Source organism: Perca flavescens, chromosome 18 (assembly GCF_004354835.1).
Source record: "Perca flavescens isolate YP-PL-M2 chromosome 18, PFLA_1.0, whole genome shotgun sequence".
NCBI classification, from domain to species: Eukaryota; Metazoa; Chordata; class Actinopteri; order Perciformes; family Percidae; genus Perca; species Perca flavescens.
This window is the reverse complement of record NC_041348.1, coordinates 8,575,828-8,595,440: the sequence shown is the minus strand read 5'-3', so window position 1 is coordinate 8,595,440 and position 19,613 is coordinate 8,575,828. Positions and strand designations below refer to the sequence as shown.

Here is a 19,613-nt window from a genome sequence, read left to right as displayed (position 1 = left end):
TTTTATAATAAATATTCCAATCATAATTCTTTTGTGTTGTCCCTTTTTTGCATATCTCATATTACAAAGTGTGGTTAACACTAGTGATGTCCAAATGAAGCTTTGTAAAGCATTTATTTATTTTTTCTGAACAAAAATAAATGCGTTCTGTTTAATAATGGGTTGAAAACTCACCCAATTGCCATTCCTCAAGCATTTTTCTTTAAAATAAAGAGCGCCATTTATTTGAGTCAACAAATACAACTAATGGATCATGATTATTCATTTAGACATCACTAGTTAATACACAGTTCTTGAGTATACTATATTCAAAGGTAGTAGCTTGAAGTAAATGGCCATTGCCTGCCTAATAAGCAGAAAATAAATTTCACATACTCCAGTTTAGAATGGAATTCCTACTAGTGCTGTCATATGAATTTGGTGTCAAACGTCATTTAAATTTTTTTCTTCCACATTTAATGCAAAACATTACTGTATATTCGTGTTGTAGTCGAGTCACCAACTGTCGAGTCTCGAGTCTTCTGAATTGACAATGACTATGCTTCAAAACATGATTCAAATTCAATAAATCTCTTTATTACAAAATGGTCTAATTCAATTCACTCTCTGTATTGCCAGTAAAGTAAAACGTACATTTCAACACTTACAGTATCACTATCAATGTTTAGTTACACTGTTTGGAAGATTTACTGACAATTTTTCTCTTATTTTTTCTCTACTTTTTCTGCATAATGATTACAATAAAGGGGAAAAAAACTGTCTGAACTAAAAATCATACTGCCAATTGTGCCAAAAAGGACAATGTTACTGTAGCATTATTGATCGATTGTAACGTATACCTTCCTTTTCCAACAGTGCACTCTAGTTATATACTGTCTATGAGCGGACCCTGCCACGCAATTGAATCCATCCCTCAGACCTGCACGCATAATTACCAATCCCACTATGGCCACGCCAAGACCCGCCCTACGAAGCAGCTTTGATTGGTTGGGGTTAGGCATTTCCCCTCGAGTGATTAAGGTTAGGATAGCCGATTGGTCAAGGGATAGGACCTGTACAAATCAGGTTACGTTGCCTTGCGTAAGCATGGACGTCTGACCAATAGTAGCTATTGAAGGGCGGGTCTTGGCAAAGCCATAGTGGGGGTCTGCACACCAAGTGTTACTATAGCAACCATTTATCAACAGGATGCTGTGGATGTAGCTACCTTGCTGTGTCGGTATAAATTACTTTCTCTCAGTAGAAATGTCTCGAGCTCACGCAGAAAGCGTGATTAAAAACATTATTAGTGAAATAGTGCAGGAGTGTGCAGTGAGAGGACATGTGGTGTCGGAAACTTTGGTGGCTTTCATGGTCAGTAATAAGCCGGGACGTTTACAAGTTGCCTGTTAAGCTAGCTAACGTTAGCTGAATGCTTCATAGTTCAGACCAATTCGTACAATTATTGTATAATTTTCTTAAACTTTCTTTATGTCATAGACCCCCATTTGAGGGACCGTTAAAAGTGTCATTTTCGAAATGGTAGTAAAATATTCTACTAACGTTATCCTTGAACCCAGCTTGGCACCCACGGGTCACTTCATGGACTTCATCCATTTTGGAAACTGTTGCTAACTTACCTTATTTTCTCCTTATTTTCTCAGGTGAAAGCTGTGGTGCTGGACCCAAGAAATGGGTTTAATGTTGATCGATTACTGACCAAACAAGACGTCCAGAAACTTGTAAAGGTCAGTTAACGTTACTGTATTAGACTTTACTGTATTAGAATTATTATTTTAGACAACCTGCAAGCTCCTCACTTGAGGTAACGTTCATACTTTTATTTTTGTGGCGAATATTTAGACATAGCTGTAACGTTACATACATACATACATACATAAACATACTAATATATAGAATTGAAGAAAAGCAGCGAGGAATGTTTTAAACTGCTATATTATCTGGTCGTGCTTTTGTCCTTTATAAAGTTGTTTCCTCTAGTCCACTGGTCCATTTTTCAATATTATGCTGCTATTTGTCCATCGAGAGTTACGCTGTCCTAATAAGTAGTGATGTCCAAATTAAAGGGTAACTTTTTTTTTCAAACTGGACCCTTTTTTCCTATGTTTTGTGACTAAGTGACTGGAACAACAATCTCGGAAATTGGTCTGAGATTGCTCACCTTCAATTTACGTCCACTAAAAGGGCTTGTTTTGCCAGTGACATGCTCAGAATATTATTCCAAGTGTCCGACAACATTATGGTTGAGGTCAACCTTTTTGGTAAATAGTAATTTATTTATATAGTTTTTTACATTACAAACATTCCCTTCACTTCATTCAAAGTCGACAGAAAAAAAATAAAACTATCAAAAGCCATCTTGGTTCGTCTTTCTACTGTTCCAACTGTCACCACTACGGTTTGGTTGAAATAAACACATCATGTACCAATTTTACATGTGGAAATAGGCTGGATCTATACACACTAAAAGTACTTTTTATTTAAATGGAGTCTGGTGGGTTTAGCGATAGCGCTCTCATAGCTGTTTGTTCAACGATTTTACTCTTTAACAAAAATGTCCATCTCTGTATGGATCCTTTTCAAATGTAATAACATTTATAATAACAATCTGAGCATGCCAGTGGAAAAAAACAGCACTTTTAGTGGATGAAATTGACGATGCACATTTGCCCTATATGATTACGTTGCAGCGGCTGACAGTTACAGCGGCTGACAGTTACAGCATTCTCGCTCAATACTGGACCAGTTTTAAAGATTTTTGTTGAGATTAGTCACTTAGACAAGAAATGCATGGGAAAATAGGTTTGCATTTTCTTTCTTCTGACAGACACAAACACAAGGCAGAATGACCCATAACTAACAGTCATAGCAAAGATACAGATTAGTTTTGACTGACGTTCTGGGCTGAGCACAAATAAAATCTATTTATCTTTTTTTTATTTACATTTGTCATGTTTATTTATTAAGTTAACTGTTATTTTTAATTGACTGTACTTTTTATTTAAACGTCTCTGTTGTTTCTAATCTTTATCTGCAATATTTCTTTCAGCTGTGTCTGGAAAAACTAACGGAACAGTGCAGCCCGTCCCTTGACACAATCAAAATGCAAGTGTATTTTGATATGAATTACACCTCCCGACGTAAGTGTTACTGTATTAAATGAAATACCATCTAAAATGAGGAATAGACAAAATTCTCTACAGCATGGAATGAAAACTGATTAAATGTATTGTCATCATGAATGTAGTTTTTGGTGCATGGGTTAGCCACTCTGAGGGCTGCAACTAAAATGAATGTCAATTATATGTTTGATTAATCAACTGTCTATAAAATGTCATGAAAATAGTGAGAAGTGTGGCCGGGTTAGCTCAGTTGGTAGAGCAGGCACACATATATAGAGGTTTGTAAAGTCTAATTGCAGAGTACTTGCTGATCAAAGATAGCCATTGAAGAATGGGATGCCATCCCACAGCAGTGTGTGACCAGCATGAGGAGGAGGTGCCAGGCTGTTGTGGCTGTGTATGGTTCTTCCACACGCTACTGAGGCTCCTGTTTGTGAAATGAATAAATTGTTCAATTGCCAATATGTCTTGTTTCTTCAAACTTCAATCATCCAATCCACCAAACACCAAACGAGTCAATGGCACAATAAGCTGTTTGGTATTGGCAGAGAAGATTTGGCAAATTTTTCATGGGCGCAACCCACATACCCAGCGCTGCTGCTCATCCCACAAATACATGTTCCTTACAAATGGGGCACCATTTGAAAGGGAACTAAACAGACTTTCCAACGGTATAAGATTTATTGCCAAAAAAGCATTGTTACCACAGAGATATAATCTACCAAACACAAATTTCCTTACTTTTTGTGCTAAGTTTATATATAACTAAGCAGGTACTTGTTTTTGGATAGGTGAGTTTCTTGAGGAAATCCATCGGGTGGTGGAGTCCAGGCTGAGTCCAGTGAGGAGAGAGATCACCGACAGCAGGGTGAAAACACGGGAGGAATTAGATGCTTTGTACCGTAAAATCATCACCTTTGTCCAGCTGTACACTGGCATGGGCTCACCTAAAGATGACAAGGATGTGCAACAGGCTGCAGGTTTCATTTTAACTTGTTCTTTTACTTTCTTGGGAACTATAGTCAGTAGAAGTACAGATCACTTGATGGAATGCAGGATTAAAAGCAATGTCACCTATTTTAACAACTTAAAGTGATGGTTCGGAGTAATTTCAGCCTAGGCAGCTTTTTTCCCTTGTTATAACGTTGGTCGAGTTAGCGTTTTCAGCTGGTTAGCTTAGTGCAGGCGCTAACGGATCCACGTTTGTATCTCGTAAAGTACCCCACTAATAATGCCCGGAATGATACCAAACATCTACAGTAATACAAATAGTTTCTGTACTTATAAAATGAGGCATTAGAAAGTTTGTAACTACACCTGAAATATATTTAAATAACACTTGCCTGATGGATACTCCTCTTGGCTGCTACCGCGCTATCGCGCTAGATCGCATACAGAGCACAACATCTATTGCCGGAAAAGACTACTGGAGAAGAAGATCCAAGAAGCGAGTGAACAGCAGAAACAGCTACTGCAGCGTGAGGTGATAGGACAAGATGCCACACAGCTGTATATATCCCTGTTGCGGTTTAAAAGCAATAGATGTTGTGCTCTGTGCAGGCTCTCACATGATAGCGCGGTAGAAGCCAAGAGGAGTATCCATCAGGCAAGTGTTATTGAATATACTTCTGGTGTAGTTTCTAATGATGTTCCAGTGCCTCCGACAGGGTTTTCCACAGGGTCTTAAATTTCAAAATCAAAATTTAAGGCCTTAAAAAGTCTTACATTTGCTGAAATATTGTGTCTAGGTCTTAAATTAATTTTAAACATGTCTTAATTGTTCTACTTTTTTCGCAGTAGCGCCAGATCGAAAAGTGGCCGATAGTCAGCCACTGTGGTACATAGTGATCCCCTGGCGGCACATGCCGCTCACTACCGGTGCCACTGAAATACCTGTGCTGCTCTCTGGTGCTCTAAAACAGACATCAGAGGCAACAGAAGCATCTCTGCATGTAATGCTAGTTAACATTATGGCCCTGACACACCAACCCGATAATCAGCCGTCGGACAGTCTGGCGAGGTCAGTGACTCGAGTGTGTTTGGTGTGTTCCGTGCCGTCGTCCCTCGGGGGAGCTGTCGGCCTTCATTTTGGCCGATCTGACATGCTTGGTCGGAGGGCGGGCAGTCGGACACGCTAACCCGGAAATAACGAGCGGGATGAGTGACGAACGCCTCTCAAAACCTGACGAAAATCTTTTAAACTGTTGATCTGAAATGAAGATCGATTCAGCAACAGTATGGCCTATTTCTCGCTTAAAATGTTTTCAGAAACACGTTTCAGTGAACTATTTTCATAAAATACAAGATCGTATTTCGAACAAGCCAGCATTACTATCGGCTAGAGAAGCCAGACCCACGTGATGCGTTGTCATTTCCGGTTTCAATTTTTTCTATTACGTCTCGCACACGCGCAGAACGTACGCTCAAGACCGTGTCACTTCGGTGTGTTCCGAGGCACTTTTTGGACCTCGGGGAGCAGACTGATCAGTCCGACTGCCTTTTCTGTCGATGGTTGGCCGTTGAGTTAGTGTGTCAGGGGCTTTACCTTTTGCAGCAGGTAACGTTAGCCAGTAGCTGCTTAAATGCTGAAACTAAATGGTGTAACGTTAAAGTGTGGCAATATTTCACTGGGAATGATTCCAACATTGGAACGTCCAACAGCCTGCAGTTAAAGAGTTGTCAGAGAAACAACACATAACTTAAGTATGTTCAGTTACAGTTGGTAAGTTAGTGGTGCATTCTGTGTTATTGTAAAATACGCTTCTTTCATGTAGTGGTTCTTCTTTTTGTCGTATACTGTAACTGCTAATGACAAAGTAAAATACATTTTATTATAAGTCATTGTTATTACATTCTTAATAAAAAAAAAAATGATTTGACCATATGGCCTTAGCAATACACAAGCCATGCTCTTTATTTTTAAGTATCGATTAGGGCACCGTTAAGGCACCAACACAATTTTTAATTGTTTTAGGACCAGTATCAGAAAAAACCCAGACGATGTCGAACGCTACTCTGGGTCTTCCACAGGGTGACTAGACACCAGTCCTATAATGTGAATGAGGAAATCAGAGAATTGTTTCAGCTTATTTCCCGACACTGCCGTTTTTTGTTTTGTTTTTAATGCCGTGATATAGGTCTTAAATTTAATTCATAATGGTCTTAAAATAGTGTTAATTTTGTCACCTATTTTTAATTTAGTCTTAGTCTTGTGCCAAATGTCCTTGTTAGTTTTAGTCATATTTAGTCATTCACATATCTTTTTTTGTTAGTCAAGTTTTAGTCAACTAAAAGTCTCGTCATTTTAGTCAAAAGAGAACTCAATATATCTTTTTTTTTTAGTTTTAGTCAAAACATTTTTTAAATAACATTATTTCCGAGGTCATTTCTGATAACCATTTCAGTCAAAGTTATAATGACACATTCAGATTTTTTGGCAATATCATTATACTGTATGTAAAATGCGACCAAATATCGAGCCTCTTTCTTATTTCACCAGTAAATTCCTGTTCAACGACAAAAACAACCACTGGATGGGAAAAGGGTATTTTACAATAACTTTGAATGCAGCACGAAACTGGCGAGGCGAGTTTCAAGTGAACGCAACATCTGTGTTGTTTTTAGCTGTTTTAGCATTTAGCTGTCAGCATTTTAACCGTGTTTAATTCTCACGGATGATTGAGTTCTCACCCTATCTCTAAGGGAGACGCCAGTAGGGTTGGGTATCGTTTGGGTTTTTTACGATACCGGTGCTAAAGCGATACTTTTAAAACGGTGCCGGTGCCTGAACTAAAAAATAAGAAATAAAAAGAAGGGTACTAACAACAGTTGGTGACATTAAAGAATGGCTTGTTTGCTAAGGCCATATGGTCAAAATTAAATGATTCAATAATTATGTAATAACTATAACTTATAACAATAACTTATTTCACTAGTAAATTGCTGTTGAACGACAAAAACAACCACCAGATGGGAAATGGGTATTTTACAATAACTTTAAATGCACCAGTTTCAGTGAACACAGTGTTGTTTTTTCGAAAACGGCACTGTTACATCCCTGTGTTGGAATCCTCTACAGTGAAATACAGTAACACTTTACACTGTTTAACGTTAGCTGTCAGTATTTTAACTGTGTTTAATCCAGCTGCTAGCTAACGGTAGGATAACGTTACCTGCTGCCAAGTGTAGTGTTAACTAGCATCACGCGCAGCTATGCTTCTGTTGCCTCTAACATCTGTTTCGGAGCATCAGAGAGAAGTGCAGGCATATCAGTGGCACCTAAATAAGGCACAGAAATCCGCGTTGCTATTCGGTCATTAAGGCACCGGTGCCGGGTCTCGGAACCAAACCCTAGTAACAGCTGAATATTCCATCTCGTGAAGAAAAAGTAAAGATGATTGTAGACAAAAATGAAGAGAGATTTTATCTTTGTTTTTATTTTATGCAAAATATTGTTTTCGTCAACAATAATGCATGTTAATGCTGGCGAAATTAACACTTTTGTCTACAAAGCAACGCATGATTTAAAATCCCAGAGGCAACTCTAAGTGTGTAGTTCACTGGTTGATTGATTACTTGAGGCTAGTACAGTTCACAGACATGGCTCGTGCTTTCTGAGCAGGGTTTCTGCAGGTTTTACCAAGTCAAATTTAAGACTTTTTAAGATTTTTAAATTTCGTCAGACGAGACTAAATATGTTCGTCAATGACCTTTTTTCCATGACTAAGACGAGACAATGATGAGACTGCACCAATGTCCAAAAACGCTGAATAAGACTAAATTAACATGCATTACTAGCTAAGTTTCCATCCACTTGTCAATCGAATTATCTGAAGTTCGGTAAAAAAACTCATGCAAATTAAGCTGGTGAAAGTCTGTTTCCATCCAACAGCTTTAAAGCGAATAAAAACCTGTGCGTAATGACGTCACATGCTGTTTTGCGATTAAATTGGTATATCGAATTGATTTGAGACATTTTAAGGTGTTTCCATTCATTTTTGCACTGAATCGCACAAGATTCAAGCGAACTTTTGTGAACAAAGTTTTGCTAGACAAAAGTAGTTGTTGTTGTTAATATTAGAAGCCAAGCTGTAAGCTCCGATGGGCCTTTGCCTGAGGATCTGATCCAGCTCATCAAAAAGGTGGAACTTGCCTTATATTTTCCCTCCGACACCACTGCGAGACAACTCTCTTTTTTGAGCCGTGTATCTGTTTGAGCGCCTTCCATTTACTCCGCAGGACGTCGCACGGCTTGTCGTAAGGGACATTCTAAAACGCTTAACGTGAAAAAGCTTAACATGGTTTAATATCTAAACAACGATTAATCATCACCAGATGTATCATGGTCATATCTTGTCATGAACACTCAAGCCTGTCAAAAAAACTAAATCGAAATCCAACGATTATAGAAGTTATCTCACGTTAATGTGTCAGATAACGTTCATAATATTTGGACATTGGGTTAGATTTGACCGTTTTAAGTGGTTATGATGAGCAATATAGAAGAGGATTTTTTTGGTGATGATTGATTGTTGTTTAGGTACATTAAACCACGTTAAGCTTTTTCACATTAGGACTTATAAAGCCAATGAGAACCGTGGAGAGTCAACCCCCAGCCGCTCCGCTGCCCTGAAGCAGAAACGCTTTATGTCAGATAACGTCCATAATAATTGGACATTGGGTTAGATCATTTGACAATTTTCCGTGGTTATGATGGGTAATATGAGAGAGAAATTTGGTGATGATTGATCATTGTTTAGGTACATTAAACCACGTTAAGCTTTTTCCTCGCCATATACGGCCACCGATGAATAAAACGTTATTGTAAAATACCCTTTTCCCATCCAGTAGTTTTTTTTGTCGTTTAACAGGAATTTACTAGTGAAATAAGGAAGAGACTTGATATTTGGTCACATTTTACGTACAATGTTATTGACAAAAAATCCCATTGTGTCATTATAACTATTTGACTGAAATGGTTATCAGAAATAATCTCACAAATAATTTGTTATTTAAAAAAAGACTAAAATGTTTTGACTAAAACTTGACTAAGATATATTGAGTTCTCTTTTGACTAAAACTAGACTAAAATGACGAGACCTTTAGTCGACGAAAACTTGACTAACAAAAAAAGATATGTGAATGACTAAATATGACTAAAACTAACAAGGGCATTTGGCACAAGACTAAGACTAAATTAAAAATAGGTGACAAAATGAACACTAGTAGAAAATAAATGAGATGCGCAATGTTAAAATGCTGAGTCATTTCACCTAAGTTTACTTGCTAGTTTTTCAACAGGTATGAACCCAATTTCAGACTCATTTGGATGCAGACACTTAAAAAAAAATCTTGTGGGTTAAGAAAGAGTGAAAACTGTTTCCTGACTCTTGATTTCTCATCAACTACTCTTTTCCCAGCTGCCCTGCAGAGTGTCTTCCCTCAGATGGAACTGGGAGCCTTCATGGTGCTCTTAAAGCGGGACAAGGAGCAGCAGCTCAGTGAGCTCGCCATGCTTGTCACGGGGATCCGACTCTTCAACAAAGCCAGCAAGAAGGAAAGCGAGGAGACTGACATCCATGAACTAAGTACAGTATACCAGGCTACTGACAAAAAAGCATGTTGCATTACAGACAATGTAATGTGCCTCTTTTTCTTTCTTTTTTTAGATAAGGCACATTAGCAGATTTAACAGATAAGGGCCTAGCAGAATATTTACATTCAGGCTTCTACACGTTTTAATGTAAAAAATAACACCTTCTAAGTCAAGTGGGGCTGGCTGGTTTCCTGCTAGCTGAGCAGGTACTATATAAGGTGGTTCGATCCCTGGCCCTGTAGTCCCATGTTGAAGTGTCCTTGGGCAAGACACTGAAACCAGAATTGCTCCGCAATTGGTGTGTGAATGTTTATCTGATGAGCAGGTGGCACCTCGTATGGCAGCCTTGGTCACCAGTGTGTAAACAGGGAAATGTGCCTGTACTGTGTGAAGCGCTTTGAGTAGTGGTTAAAGCTTTAGTGCGTAACTTTTTGATATTAATAAACGTCGGTTACGTTCAAGCCATCGTCAAATGAGTTGCTACAAAGCTAATTAAGACTATCAGCTCCACACAACTCTCTCTGGATTTGTCAGTACGGCTCTGTTCAGAAGATTTTGTCTGGTGACTTTCGCACACAGAAACTCGAGTGAAGATAATGACCTCTTGTGAAGAGTCCATCATGTTTTTTTAATCCTCCGTGTCCTACTTCGCTACTAGCAACTGTGTGGGGGAGGGGAGGGATGGTGGCGGTGCGCGATCACGGAAGGCTTGTATCATGTGGAGCTGCTGACAGTTTTGTTGTCATTACTTTGAATTCCTCATGGGGGATTTTATTTAGTCAATTTATTGAACATGTTAAAAAATAAAAATACAAACACAAAGTAAAAACTATAAGCAATAAAAAATAAAAAATAAAACAGAGATCATCAGCAACATATAAGTAAACAATTTATTAATGACTCATCATCATCATCATCATCATCTGTATTAGAGTTAAAAATAATCACTTACAGATATCCTATACAAGTGCAATTTTGTCTGTATTATTTGGGTCCCCTTCAAAAATTGTAATGTTATGTCTTGTCCCGCCCCCAACTATTTTCAATTTATGCTCATGCTCCACAGCTCCAACCACACCGCTTATCTATTCTGCAATAGGGGTAAAAACGCTCCGGCTTGTTTGTATTTCTTTAAACCAATTTTTTAATCCCAGCAATGTACATCCGTTGAGCCGGACTAAGAATACTATAACCATACAGCTATCATAGACAGAGAAAATTGGCCCCTGGGCACAGATGCATAAAAGCCCTAAATATTTAATGTCAAAAAACATTGACTATAACTTACATATACACTAATATAATGTATTGAACAAGAGATGAAACCTTATCCTTTAATTTGTTTAGTACTGTCCATAGAAGAGTGTACACCTTTCATTTTGTGTCTTCAACTACATCATCTGACTAGGTTCTTCTTCACTAGAATAAATACTGCATTTGGTAATTATGCTACTTCCTTTTACATTCTCTCCGCAGTGCCCGCAATCCTTAATGAAGCTCTTCCAGTGACCAGTAAAAGCATCGAACACGAGCTGAGTGTATCACAGACTTTGGCATGGAAATACACAGCAGTGCTGGAGAAGCTAACGGACCCTGACAGTCAGCCTGGAGAATGTGACGTGCCAGTTGTCCTGCTCAAACATGCTCTCTACAACATCAGGCAGCACGAAGTTTTTCTCAAAATGTTACTGGTGAGGTTACGCAAAATGAGGTTTGTTTCATTGTGGTATGTTCTAACATAGCTTAAGGCTATGTTCACACTTGGTGTCTTTTAAGCTGCCAGCGTCTGTTTTACATTATAAACCTATGGAGTAAACCGTGTTTTCAAAAAAGTCCTGAGCTTTTTTAAACACCACCGCCAACTTTTTTGCAGCTTTTAAGTCAATCACTTTTTTGACAGCCGACCAATGACAAGCGGAGTAGCGAGACCTGTTGTTTCCATAACAACAAGAAAAAATGGAGTCGGAGCACAGCGAGTTAAACGATATGACCGGGTGCTCCGTGTACAGGGAACTCGCTTTGTTTTATTGTAACATTAGCAGCACTACTCTCTTTCTCTGTTCTTTCTCTAGCTCGCTCCACCGCTTTGTTTTATCTAACGTTAGCACCGCTCCACATAGCGCTCCAGCTAGGATACTGTAGCAGTAGCTGTTGTTATAGCAACATTAGACGCTCTCGGCTGTTTTGGAATAAACTACTACTATTTCAAAACTACTTTTTTCACTACAATAGCACCCTAGTCAACTTTTTCTTGTAAAAAAAAAAGACGCCAAGTGTGAACATAGCCTAAAACTATTACTATTATGATGTGAATTTATATGACAATAACAACCCATTTTTGCAGCTTATTAAGTAAAAGAAGGCACAAAATAAATATGCGTTTTCCTTTTACCACCAGGCTGATGCAAGTTTATGTGCCAAGCATGTTGAAAGCCTACAGACTGACCTCTCATCAAAGATGAAGCTGCTAAAAGAAACTGTGCAATCAAAGACAGCTGTACCGACTGCAAGAGTTTTTGTAAGTGTCTCGGTCACTGACGTTATGTTGCTACTGTTGTTAATGTCTTGTTATTTTACATTTGTGTCTTAAAGGAGTAGTTTTGGTTTTTCCAGCCCCAATTTTTTCATTGCTCATATTGTCTTTCAGCCACTGTTCAAGTCCCTGTCAAAGGTGTGGTCTGGACTTAAGGATGAGGCTGAGCTGCTGAACATTCTTAGTAACATCATGCACAACCTACAGCCCTTCATTGCCTCTCAGGCCAAGATTTTTTCGGAGGCTTTTTTGGACGGTCTTCTGGAGGCATCAGAGGTGAAGACAGACGAACAGAGAATGACTGAGTCCTCAGGTATGGCTGATGTCAGCAACAGTTACAGTATGTTATCATCTTAAGTACCCTATTGACCAGAATATAGATGGGTTTAGTTTTACTTTAATTCAAATGTTAAAAACAACAGACGTCCTTGCTGTTTCCAATGTGTTTTATTAATAAATAAATAAAAAATCTCTTTATTAAAACAAAATTTGGTTCTCATAAAGTCTTTTTCCAAAAAATAAGTCTTTAAAAAAGGTGGGGTGGGGGGTTGTCCTATTATTGGGGTCATCTTATATTCGGGTCTTGGACTGGACTCCAGAGAGAAAAACGTCTCTGAACTAAGTTTACGCAAGTGCTAAGCTTAAATGCGGTTATTTTTCTTTGTTCTGCCTTTCAGATGAGCGTATTGTTCCAGCTGAGATGAAGACACAGGAATGGCTCCTGCCTGAAACAACAGCCAATTTTAATGAGCTGTCGCTACAGTACGATGGAGTCTGTGGCTACACGCTTGTGAACAGCGATGGGCTTCTACTTCCAGGTACTGTTCTCATGATACACCAATGTGAAATCAAGAAAGGTATTTAGATGTTTCTTCTTTTGTCACATTTGGGCATATGGGTAAAGGCCTCAGAATGCTTCAAACAAACTAGGTCACATAAAGTATCTATTCTGAATTACTGAAAGTGGGACAAAAGCCTGCTGTCATAGCCACCTCCTGGCTACATCCCACTGCCTCCTTGATATCCACCCATCCGTCCATCCATCAAGCCATCCATCCATCCATTCATTAATCCCTTCATTAATCGATCCATCGATCCATTAATCCATTCATTAATCCATTTATTAAGCCATCCATTAATCCATCCATCCATCCATCCATTAATCCATCTATCTATCCATTCATCCATCCATCCATCCATCCATTAATCCATCCATCCATCCGTCCATCGATCTATCTATCCATCCATTAATCGATTTATTAAGCCATCCATTAATCCATCCATCCATCCATCCATTAATCCATCTATCCATCCATTCATCCATCCATCCATCCATTCATCCATCCATCCATCCATCCATCCATCCATCCATCCTATTGTTTCTGGGACTACCCTGGTGTCCCCTCGTCCTCCACGCTTTCCAGGCATGTCCAACTGCCCACAGCCACACTGCTAAGAAAACTAATTTTGGTCTTTCAGTTATTACCCAAAGTCCATAGGTGAGGGCTGGAACCTAAATGGAACTTTGCCTTGAGGATCAGGTGCCTGCTCACCCCTACAGTTCTAGTACAAAGCCTGTATTGCTGAACTCCTTACTCTAACCCCCATACTCTCATAACAACCGCACAAGACAACTCAAGGGATATTTAGACTGTAAGGCCAACCTCTATTGACCTCTTCTTCCAGTGCTCTGGCATAAGAGGGCTGAGTAGGGTGATATCCCGGTCATTTGAATACACCCTAAAAAGAACAGAACAGTATATTATATATTATTATATGTATATATTGGATTATTACATGTTTTATTAATATATGTTTTTAATTTTCCTTCAACGCCAGTAGTGACCCTCTGAAAAATCCCATGTGTACGTTTATTTAACAGTACGTTGATATCACTACTGCAGCCTTTTTATGGTGGCATCTCTCCAATTCTTGGGCATGAGAATTTGCACCTCCCCTTATATAGTCATTAGGGGGGTTTACCTTACCTATGCTAATAAACAATTAGGATCAAGTGGGATTCATCATTCACCACACCTGGGTAAGAGCAGATTTGATGGTTAAGAATGTTTGGTGCATCTGGAGTTGACTTCTCTTATATTTTCTCTTACCAGAAAACTAAGAGAAAATATAAGAGAAATTTAAGAGAATGTTGCTGCATGAATGAACCGTACATATCTGGATAACAGCGTACATTTTTAGACAATCTCCTTTAAGGAAATCATGGTGTTGCATTTGGTTGTACCCTAGTTGTAGTGATAGAGAGAAGAGTTCAAACCCGGCCTACTTTTACATATCTGGCCACACGCTTGCATAAGGTGGGGCTGCTTGTTGGATTGTCTGTTTTGGTTCCAACAAGCACCTTGTCTGAAGCTTATTGTGGCCTTAAGAATTCTTATCCATGTATATGTAATATGTCATGGTAATATTGTTTATTTCATCTAATCTTTTTCCAAATATATACATTCTGTTTAAAGGGATACTATATGATGAGCATCCTTAATCTTGCAAGCTGTGCCTGAACTCCATTTCTCCAATTTGGAATATTTGACACTTCTGTTGCAGGTAATCCACACATTGGAGTCTTTAAACACAAGGAGAAGCTCTATGTTTTTAGGTCCAAAGAAGCTGCCTTAAAATTTGCCTCTAGTCCGGGCGACTTCATTGCAGAGGTGGCAGAGAAAGCCAAGCACTCCCCTGAACTCATTCAGCTCCTCAAACTCCACCAACAATTTTCCTGCGTCAGTCCTTATGCAGAGGTTAGCCACGTTGAGTATTTCCCAAGCATATACTTCAGTTACATCCACAGCTTTACCACACAAGTTAGTTTGGACACCTAAAATACATGTGAAGATAGCTGAAAGCACTCACTCAGAATAGGTTATATTAAAGCAGCCACATGTAGGATTTGGAAATGCATTACTTTGTTTATTTTTTATTTATTTATATAGTTTATTACTGCATCTGGTGTTAGTATTGAGATTGATACTGTGGCTGGCAGCATTGCATTTTGCTACTTGCCCTGGAACTCTTTTTCCGTACTCTGACTTCACTGGGAGCTTGATCCAAACTCAGTTGTTGCCTTGTGGTTTTGCAGATGCAGCCAGGAGAGAGGTTATTGGTAAAGCCCATCACCAAGTGTGAGAGCGGCACACAGACAGACATCCACCCAGTGGAGACAAACATCGTCAAGTCATACGAGTGGAATGAGTGGGAGCTGCGTAGAAAAGCTATCAAACTGGTGAGCTAGAATTCACTAGATGCAAATTCTGCGATGTGATGGATCACAGTCGCTGTGTAGTTTTGGAAAGAAAATCTCTTTTGAACTTTTCTAGCATCAAACAACACACAACACACCAGAGACTGCATTTATTGATTAAGTGTGAAAGAAATGCAGCAATATTTTTTGAATGTCTTAATTCTAGGCTGATCTCTTGACCAAAGTGACACACTCGGCGCAGACTGATCTGAGCCACATGAGACGGGAAAACGTCACTCAGACCTGGCTGCCCAAGAACGCTGCCTGTCAAAGCAAGAGAGACGGTGAGAGCAGCGTGCCCAAACCTCAGATCTACCTGGCTGGTCTGAGGGGACAAAGAGACGGAAACATGGTCAAAACAAACCTGACCAGGTCGGTGGATGAATAATTAGAGTGTCCAAGAGAAAAACTAAAATAAAAGTTCACGTAAGCATGTTATTGTTTTGATTCACTGCACACGACTTTATAGTTTTTTAAGGAAAAAAGCAGAGCCAGATAATGTAGCAGTTGTAGGCAGTCTTAGGCAGTGTCCTTGTTTAAGATCCTAGTAGCCTGAGGGTAGAAGCTCATCCTGAGCCTCTCAGTACTTCCCTTAGTTCGTGTAATGTAGAAAATATCCACTTGGTGGCAGTAAAACCATCTCACCATTAACTGTACTGTATCAAAGGAAAAAGGAATTGTTGATGTAACAACTTAATCCGTACTCCATCCACCTGATTTGTAGTACCGGTAAGTGTGGTGGTCTCCACTCTCTGTTAGCATGTTATTATAACTCTAATAAATCAGTCAAACTTAGTTATTTTCATAAAACAAATGAAAAGTAGGCACTTTTCAATCCAACATTTGTTTCATGAAAATGAATATGACAAATCATTGCACACGGATAGTGCAGAGGTGTAGCAGAAGGTTAGAGTGCACGATATGTTGCAAGTTACGTTTTTAAGCCTAAATCAAGGTAACCTGTTGTTTTGGAGTATCAGATGAACAGTGATTCATGGCCTACTGAGACAAAACATAGTCATGTCCTGAAAATTAACGTGATTATTGATGGTGTAGCGGACAGCGAAGCGGGCTCCTGTGCTGTTATTTTTGCTGAAGAGGGTTTGAATCCAGCACGCCACGGATCATCCTAATGACTTTTAAAACACATTTTTCCCGCTGTAGAATGTTGTAGTAATGTAGTGCTCAGATATTCAGTTCAGTGCAGTACCGTTTATATTGAGGCCAGTAAAATGTTTATGAATATGTAGCGAATCCCTCGACGTAGGTTCCGTTGATAGGTTTACACAGCATCTGGACAGGCTCCGAAACCAGTAGGTGGAAAAACCAGAAGGCACACAACACCGGTTCAGGGTTGTGAATAAGACGATGACGGTGTCGGCGGTGCTCCACCTTTGGTAGGGTATGTTTGAAACGCAGCCAACATGCTAACGCACATTTGACGGTGTCACCCAGATGTGCCGATCACCGGGGTGAGAAAAAAAAAACCCGGATCCCAACTCTTTATTCCCGCTGCAGCAGCCTTTAGACGCATAGCAGGATGGGATGAAACAATCACTGAAGCAATTGGCATTTACATTTAAATTACATATTATATTACATTATATATTATCTTATTTAGCCAAAGTGGAACTAATTGTGACACCTCCATAATGCCCACGTTTCAAGTTTCATAGCATAAAAGCGATTCATGCAACAAATACTTTATTATTTGATGTTATTAGAGTACAAATACACCTTATAAAGCTATTGTGAACTAAATATGATTGTTGAGTATTATAATAAAATGTTTTATTAAATTCAGGTGACATTAACTGGTAAATCATTCTTTTTTCTCCGATTTTGCATTATATGTCTGTGAAGTTGGCATTAAATTTCATCCTAGGTAGTATTAAAAAAGTCTTAAAAGTCTTAAATTTAACTTGAAGAATCCTGGGGGGACTCTGTATAAACCGTACCGAATGCAAGTTATTATCCCGTCTGTTAAGACATATCCACAATCTTTCACAATTTGCGACGGAAGGTTTTGACTGAGCGTGTTAATATAAAATAATTTACAGCACAAAACCCGGAACCAGTTTCCTCGCATGTTAGCATCATGATTTGTGTGCGTCTAATGGTAACCACTATTTGGCAAGGCCACTAACCGTCATGGATGCGTTGTTGCTAATGGAAGGCACAGACGTGTCTGAGATAGATCAAACAGTGTTTATTTATTGTTATTGTAAAAACATTTTTTAGTTTGAATTTAAATAATTAAAAAAGCTTTCACTGAAAAGTTATATATGTTTCATTATTAGTAGACCTTGAATAAAAACAGTGAAGTCTTGCAAACTTGATTTTATATTTGACTTGGTGTTGAATTGCATATTAACAATAAAAAAATAATCTCCCTTTAAACACTTTTGGCCTGAAGTAATTAAATACAGCGTAAGGTAAAACCTTTCTACAATATGATTGCTGTAGTAGAAAAGAACAGCAATGGTTAGTCGTGGGAAATATTACTGAAATATTGTTTTGTTCATCAGGAAACGAGAACTCCCTTTACTTTGCTGTTTGCATCTTGTTGTACATTAAAAACTAATAGGGCACGATTGCAAATGGGTTAGTGCTATGTGTATAGGTAGATATGAACAGCTTATGACTTGGCCTGAAAAAAAGTTAAGTCAAAAAGATTTTTTTTCACTTTAATCCCTGTGTGTATGCTGAGCACACAATGTTCTTTACTGGAGCCCTGGTAATGTGATACAGTACATTGTGCCTCATGTAACTGCTTAGTTATACATATGCCATTAGTAAGGGGGCCCAGTCCCATAATAGAATGGAAAGATCCTGAATATGACCGAAACAATCTAATTTGAAAAAACTACTACTACCCCTAAAAATAATAATAATAAGGACATTCAGAATGGACCATGGGACAACAGTTGTAAATGAGCATTTTGTCTTACACTAGCATCTTTTCAGTGTGTATTATCCCTGTTATAAATCAATAAGATTAAAATAAATATAAATTTACTGGTGAATTCCTTATGTCTATAGGCTGATTCTTACTTTGACTTACCACTGAAGAGTTTGATGATTACTGCATGTTATAATCTCTTAGTTCATGTAATTTACAAAATATCCAAGCACAAGGTGCTAACGCCGAACAAGACATTTTTAGGCAACTAAAATGTTCCAAGACAGGCTGGAGAAAACGACAGAAAGTTTGGAATCAGTTGAAATGTAATTAAAACAAAAACTCTGTACAGTGTGTCTACTGCAAAATCGAACTAGCTTACCACAATAATGACACAACATCAATGCTTCAGCATCTCAACAGAAAAACATTGATTCTAACTTAATCATCCATTCCACAAAGGACCCGATACAGAGTCGTATGGACAATGAAACTACACCAAACACAACAACTACCAAAAACAAATAAGAAAATATGTAGTGGTGACCACAATTTGATCTAAAGAGTTGACTATCCCTTCAGAAAAACAGCTGATTGTTGGGCACTATTTTCTCTTACTCTCTCACTTCACGGAGAAACAGCTGATCAACGATCTACTAGCATAAGTGTAACAGAGCTGTGTGACATTGTAATCAAATATATAAATGAAAATAGGTTGAGTATAACTAATACTTACATATAGGCCTATATACCGATCAGTCTCAGGTTGAAACTTGTAGTTCTGAAAGTTAAGTTGCACAACTTAAGGTAATGTTTATGTAGGTTTAATGTATGCCTTAGTTTGAGGTTGTTATTGCATTTCAGAAAATGTTTTCTTTAAAAACAATGTGATATGGCACTTAAATGCACTTAATATGTTTAGTTTTTGGGGAGATGATATTATAAGCAATGTAGGCAATAAAAATGTTGCTTTTTCCCAAAATTAAACCAAACTACTGTATATTATTGCTCTTCAATAAAACAAAAGTATTTCTTTCTCCAATAACTCAATTAATTGATGGAATAATCGGTAGAATACTCTATTACTAAAATAATCGATAGCTGTAGCCCTAACTCCAAAACACGTTCATGGCTATTTTAATGTACACAGTGCCATAGATAGACATTGCTAAACCTCTATAATGCCATTATGCACAGCCGTC

At 38.4% G+C, this 19,613-nt stretch overlaps 1 protein-coding gene across 1 annotated transcript; it reads left to right on the top strand.

The window, feature by feature from the left end:
- Nucleotides 1-1,164: 1,164 nt before the first annotated feature.
- On the top strand, nucleotides 1,165-15,955 carry cfap206 (cilia and flagella associated protein 206). Its single transcript, XM_028605725.1, has 12 exons — nucleotides 1,165-1,353; nucleotides 1,644-1,727; nucleotides 3,050-3,140; nucleotides 3,914-4,102; nucleotides 9,542-9,709; nucleotides 11,194-11,408; nucleotides 12,116-12,235; nucleotides 12,365-12,563; nucleotides 12,928-13,068; nucleotides 14,816-15,009; nucleotides 15,348-15,491; nucleotides 15,676-15,955. The coding sequence occupies exons 1-12, from the start codon at nucleotides 1,246-1,248 to the stop codon at nucleotides 15,895-15,897; spliced, it is 1,875 nt and encodes a 624-aa protein (XP_028461526.1). The 5' UTR covers nucleotides 1,165-1,245; the 3' UTR covers nucleotides 15,898-15,955.
- The last annotated feature ends 3,658 nt before the right edge of the window (nucleotides 15,956-19,613 follow it).

Bases quoted from the DNA above. Each gene is read 5' to 3' on its own strand.
- cfap206 (XM_028605725.1), top strand. From the start codon at position 1,246: ATGTCTCGAGCTCACGCAGAAAGCGTGATTAAAAACATTATTAGTGAA. The intron at 12,564-12,927 runs GTATGGCTGATG...TCTGCCTTTCAG, and splicing joins GAGAATGACTGAGTCCTCAG to ATGAGCGTATTGTTCCAGCT. The intron at 15,492-15,675 runs GTGAGCTAGAAT...TCTTAATTCTAG, and splicing joins GTAGAAAAGCTATCAAACTG to GCTGATCTCTTGACCAAAGT.